The 6,630-nt window shown below is 36.7% G+C and overlaps 1 protein-coding gene across 1 annotated transcript; it reads left to right on the top strand.

Annotated features, from left to right (window-relative positions):
• The first annotated feature begins 1,521 nt into the window (after positions 1-1,521).
• LOC110000729 (uncharacterized) lies at positions 1,522-4,739 on the top strand. Its single transcript, XM_020656071.3, has 5 exons — positions 1,522-1,690; positions 2,169-2,428; positions 3,922-4,188; positions 4,271-4,411; positions 4,506-4,739. Exons 2-5 carry the CDS (start codon positions 2,182-2,184, stop codon positions 4,670-4,672), a joined length of 822 nt encoding a protein of 273 aa, XP_020511727.1. The 5' UTR covers positions 1,522-1,690; positions 2,169-2,181; the 3' UTR covers positions 4,673-4,739.
• The last annotated feature ends 1,891 nt before the right edge of the window (positions 4,740-6,630 follow it).

Here is a 6,630-nt window from a genome sequence, read left to right as displayed (position 1 = left end):
CCCCATATATAAACAATATATTCATATAGGGTCAATGGAATCACCCTGGTGTCTTCTCCTTATAGTACACCTGAAGAAGGCGGCCATCGTCATCATGCCGCACGCCTCAGACTGTTTCTGTCAGCATCTTAGTGACACCACTTATCTGCTCTGCTGTCACTGTGCTGCTCTGCTCTCTGCTGCCATTGAATGAAGCAACACTGACATCTATTGGACGGATGGAAAAGTGTCCCAGGATTGGTTGAAGTCACGCTGGATGTCCCTGGAGTCGTTTAAAGGTAAATATTCAAAGGTTGTTTGAGTGAACATGATGTTTTTGTCATTAGTGTCATTATGGTAATACGAGTAAAAGATTTCAGACGGGGATTTCAATGTGTACTTGAGAATAATTATGTTTCTTTTTTATGTACTTTAACTTCCACACATTACAGACAGAGTTAATAATAAAAGTCAGGATGTGCTTGACATTTGTACCCAACATTTTAGATATATTGTTAATTATCTTAAGCCGTAGTAATACAAAGAAAACTTACTGTACATTAACTCTTGATTATAGTTTGTGTTATTTTGATCTTTCTTTAATTAATTTTAGTTTGTGTAAGCCTGTCTGTTTTTGTGTTCCTCAACATATTATATGACATGTTTATCTTTATCACTACAGTTGTATATTATTAATCAATGAGGCCCGTTGTATCTAACATAGTGAGCAGGTCTAAACGGTCATTTCTATGACTGCAGGTTAAGTTATTTATATGAAATGTCAACGTACTGCTGATTTGTCTATGAGGGACAAAAAATGACTAAAGTATAAATAAATAAATGTTGGGAGAAATGCATTAAATAATGTATAAATAAATAATTAAATAAATGCATCAATAAATATATAAATAAATATATAAATGCTGAAAACAATACATGAATAAATAATAAATACACTTTGTGAATGAAAAAGTCTATTTATATATTTTTACATGTATTTATTCATTTATTAGCGTATTTCTACAGTTATATATGTATCAATGAATACATTTCCACATTAATTGAGTTATTAATTTCTTTCTGTATTTTTAAATTTACACATCTATTTATTTCTGTGTCCAGGTCGTAAGAGGAAAAGTATAAATGTAAATTTGCTTCTGTCTGTTGACCAATCCTCCTTCAGTAATGTTAGGATAAAATCCACTTCATTTACATATTTACTTTTCCTTGTACAACATGGACACAGAAATACATAAATAAATATATGAATATATTTGTTTATATATTAATTTTTATATGAATTGTTGCATTTATTTATCTGTATTTATTTATTGATGCATTTATTTAATTAGTTATTTATTTATACATTATTGTATGCATTTCTCCAAACATTTATTTATTTATTTATTTATACTTTAGTCATTTTTTGTCCCTCATATTTGTCCAGCAGGGGCGCTATATTTCACTGCGCCTCTCTGCTCCACTGCTAAAACGCCGAGGGTAGAACCTCGCGCATGCGCACTGGTAATGTTGTCAGTCGGTGTTATTTTGGGGAGAAGCAGCAGCAGCAGTGTTGGTGAAGCTCACGCTTTACTTCCTGTTTCATCAAATGTAGAGAAAGTAGAAACAAGAGGAATCATCTGGAACTTAGTTTAAAAATGATTTTATTAGTTTGAAAGGGAAGATATTGATCCATCTTTTTGGATTATAGGTAAGTGAATTCATCTCTTTATTCACTGTAAAGTAATGTTACACCACCTGGGAGCACTTTATACAGGTAACACTGACCAGGTGAGCTCTACAGCTACGTCACTGTGACGTTCCAATCACAGAAACACAATTTACCTTTTTTTTTAAATTAAAAATTAATTGACTGTGTACATATGTATATACTCACTGTGACATATACACTTATAAAAACAAAAGAAAGCAAAAACACTCTGATAAGAATCCAGAAGTAAATAATGAAATGAGACCAACACACACATTAAAGGTTATTGATGTAAGACAAAAGGTGCAACACATTCAATCAGGTCGTACCTCTAAATTAGTGAAATAGGAAATAAAGGTTTGCTATTTGTGGAGAAATGTGACTGTACATCCTCTCAATGTGAATTTAATTTAATCAAGTTTAAAAAACCACGATGTCTTTGAGGTTGTCTTTAAATGTAATCTTGACCTGTGTCCAGGTGAGCTTCTCTGATGGAGGACCATGAAGGTGGTGATGGGGTCCAGGAGGAGCAGGCCATGCTGTGGTCCATCCAGGAGGCTTTTGAGAGGCAGACCCTTCAGATAGGAGCCTCAGCCTGCGGGGCCACGGCGGTGCTGGACGTGTTGAAGGCTCTCGGTGTGGATGTGACACCTGAGGAGGCGGACAGGTGCGTCCAGACTCGACTGAGGAGGAACGAGTCTCCGCTGCCAGACTACCTGCTGTCCCGCAGTGAAGCCGGTAAACGTCCCAAAATACAACCAAACAGAAGTTTGTGCTCGTAATACTTAAAGGAAGGTGTGCAAATATGTCTTCTATACTTCTTAATGAGGTTTTGAATAAAAGAGATTTACCTGAAATAGAGTATTTTCAGAGCGTAGAGTTGCTGCTACACTTAATAAGCATTTATAATGTTTAGTAATAATTCAGAATCAGGATAGGTTTGCATTGCCAAGTCCATTCACACTACAAGGAATCTGACTAGTAGTTTGGTGCAAAACAATTAAAGAAAGAAACTGAGCAAACAAACAGCAGTGTAAAAATATATGATTGAATATAAAGAACACAACATGTGCAGGTACGTGCAATAAGAGAGAATAAGTTTCCACACAGTGTGCAGGGTAAACAGGAAACACTCACGTTTCATTAGAATGCAAATAAATCTGATAAAAACACTTCATGTCTGAAAGGTTGAATTAAAGTGACAGTGAATATTGATGATTTATTTTGAAGCTGTGTTAGGAATAATGTAACTGTGCTTTTGAACAGTGAAAGAAAGAAATGAAGTTTATTGATATGTACTATATATTACATTAAATCAAATCAACTTTATTTGTATAGCACATTTAAAAACAGCTTCATCTGACCAAAGTGCTTTACAGGCAAGCAAGAAATAAAAAATAAATCTATAGATATGCACATACATATATAAACACATAATACACACACACAAATATATATATATATGCACATACATGTATACATGTAGTATACATACATATGACAAACACATACATACACATACATACCTAAGCTCAATATATGGGGTCTGTTTCAACTTGTTTTAAATGTCAGTGAAAAGTGAACATTAACGTTAGTGCATGTTCTTGTTCAGAGTAAAACTTTGTTTCTTTAATGTATAACTTACATCTGTCCACTCAGGCGTCCCCTGTGCAGGAAAGTTACCGTGAGTCACAGTGGTATAAAAAGTATTCACGCTGCTTGAAAGCCTCTTTACACATTGGCAGTTAAGACATTATAAACACTTGGCGTGAGATCCAATCTACTTCCTCCCAAATGTTCTGTGACATTTCAGTTAATGGCATATAAGTACATAGAGGGTGACTTTGTATAGGTGGGTTTCTCTGCAGGCAGAAATAGATCACAGATGCCGGCAGAGACAATAACTTACCCGCTGATTGAGGCTTTGTTACATCTTGAACCCATAAGCGCGGTTTCCTGCCAGAGTGACAGCTGGCGGCACCGCCAACCAGTTGAAAAGCAGCCTCTTGAATTAGACAAAAGGTTTATGTCTCTCACAGGAGCCACTGTAATTGACTTTTCAGCTGTGTAACACAATTTCATACAATGACATTTCATTCATTTAAGTCAAGCTGTGTTCACACAGAAGGAGCGTCTGAGTGGAGAAGGAAGTAAACTTGTGATCATTTATCTTAGAATATTAAGTGTGACTTTGTTGAGTTGCAGTAAAGATTGTTTTTCTTTCCATGAAGGTGCGACTCACGCTCAGCTCATCCGAGGAGCAGAGGAGGCGAGCGAGGGGAAAGTCACGGGTCGTTTCTTCCACCTTCACCCTCGCCGCCTGGTCAGCCTCTTCCCCTGGCTCGCTCGCTGGATCCGAAAAGGTGCCGTTCCCATAGCGACCATGAACATGCAGCGGGCCGTACCCGAGGGGGAGGAGGTGCCCGATGCCTGGCACCATCAGCTCATATTTGGCGCCACACCGAATGCTGTTTTCATGACCAATCCTTTTGATGTAGGTGAGTGACAGCTGAGGCAGAAGAAACATCCACGTCTCTTTTTATTGATGCGCTTCATTTGTCGTGTGATCTTTTTCATCAGTGAGCGAAGGAGAGCTGCACGAGAGACTCTGCAGTGAATCTGTGCTGCTGATTCGCCGAGAGGACGTCCTGCAGCGAATCACAGCTGACTGCTGCCTGTCCACTTTATCTGACCCGCAGTGGACGACTTTGGACGTAGAGGGTGAGGCCTTTATTCCTGCTTTCATTCATGCACATTTTACACACACACACAGATTCTGAAGTATTTCCCCCCCTCATGTTTTCTGCCCTGTTAGGTCAAGTGAAGCAGATGATTCTGGAAGAGGAACAGGAAGAAGGTGGAGCCAAGTTAACACACATCACCACCCCTGCAGCGTACAGTTCAGGTGTCACATTTTTTGCTCTACAACAATCTGAGTTAGCACAAGAACTCCTCAATGCTCCCGAGCTCTCTTTGTTGTGACCGGACGTGAAGCTCAGGAAGATTTATTCAATGTGAAATAAGAAATAAAAGTCAAAGTAAGACTCTTTATGAATTCTTTTTATTAGCAGCTGCAGCCTGTCCTGGAAGAGATGCAGGCCAAAGGTCAAATGGGAACAAACTTTGAATACTCTGACGCTTTAAACACAACAGTTGTTGCAATTGAACTGTAATACTGTGATAAGTATGTTGTGTATGAAATGAGGTGTTTTAAAGATTTGTTTATTAGGAAAACATAAAACTTTACAAGCAAATCCACTGTCAACATGAACACAATAGACACAAAAACATATAAATAAATAATAATGATAAAAAAATAAAATGAATAAGCAGAGAAAATGTAGATGTGTATACTTAAATAGATTCAGCATGTGTACTTCCAATACATCCCTATATCAATTAGGCAATTCTATATAGTCATAATATAAGTATATTACAACTGTACTAATAATAATACAGCATCAATAATTGTTGTAACAATAATTACAATAACAGTTTGTATGCAAAGTAATGATTGAGAAAGAAATAAGAGAAAGAACACACATCCAGTGTCTATTCACTTGTAATATGTCTAATTGTAAAAATTGCTATTATTATTGTTTTAATTAATAACAATAACAAACATAAACAAAAAAAACTGAAACAAATCTCCCCCCCGTCCTCCCATATCTCACCCGATCTCACCCTTCTCCCCAGCATGGCTCTCTATTTTCTTTCATTTATCTACATGTATTCACGTCTGGCTTAATCTGGGTGATTAACTTTGAGTTGGTCTGGGAAGAGTTTCACTTCTATGGCCATCCTGCTCTAAAGAAGGCAAAATGTTGAGAAAGGGACCCCAGATTTTATTAAAGGTTTCCTCCTTACAGTATAGAATATTTTTTCAGGAGTGCAGTAGGACAGCAGTTCATTTATTCAATGTCTCGTTGACGGTGGTTCATGAAACGAGGTGTTCACTAGAAAGAAAAACAGAAAAAAGCAGCAGATATTGATGCAGCTCGTCCACACACTGTCATCCATGAACATTTTAATCACTTACACTTGTTGTTTATGTTTTAAAAACTGTTATTTGACAGATGATGCTTTCAAAAGTGAGTTTGAAATAATGAAATAGCACTTTGACTTTCTTTTTATCCGTACATTTCTGCAGAATCTCCCCCTGCTCTGCTCCTCGCTGCTTCCAGACTGTTAACTTCATTTTAAAGGATCAGATCCCACCCGTCTGCATCCGTCCCATTTACACACTCTGCCAGTTAACTTTAGGACTGACTTTCAAAATGTATTGATTTCTTTCAAAGCTCCAGTCTGAATTTCAGAGCTGTTATCTTGTATTAGTCCAAAGCTTTTATCAGTGCTCTGAACTCCTCTGATTGCTTGTAAGGCAGCAGTCAGCACTGAAGGTGGTCGAGTAGCAGTACGCAGAGGCTGTTTGAAAAATAGCATATTTCCTTAAGAACCCATTGAACTTTTCCACACTCCAAGTCAGTTCAATAAGTTGTTAGACTTTCTTTTATTCCAATGTTTTGTAGGTTGTAAATCAATGTATTCGTGGTGTGTGTAAGATACAGTATTCAAAATAAAATTGAAGGGTTACATGGAGACCCTGAACAAACTGTAAAGAGGATGGATGGATTATATGGAGGGGTGAATGTTGATACTATACTACATGTCAGATTGGAAATGTTGCTGGAGAAATGTAAATTGGTACAATTACTGAATTGTCCATGATAAAAAAATATAGGTAGATACTTTGAATATTTAATATTTTCCTTATTATATTTGTGTAATGAAGTAATATTTTCATTGCTGGACTTTTTTGTAGTCATGGATTATTCAGACAGTGATGTTAATTCAGTAAGCAAATCAAGATGATGACAAATTGTGTTTTAATAATAAACATATTTTAATGACCATTAGAACAAAAGTTATTTGAATTAATT

Source organism: Labrus bergylta, chromosome 24 (genome assembly GCF_963930695.1).
Source record: "Labrus bergylta chromosome 24, fLabBer1.1, whole genome shotgun sequence".
NCBI classification, from domain to species: domain Eukaryota; kingdom Metazoa; phylum Chordata; class Actinopteri; order Labriformes; family Labridae; genus Labrus; species Labrus bergylta.
Note: the sequence above shows the minus strand (reverse complement) of the source record. Positions and strands in the feature narration are given on the sequence as shown.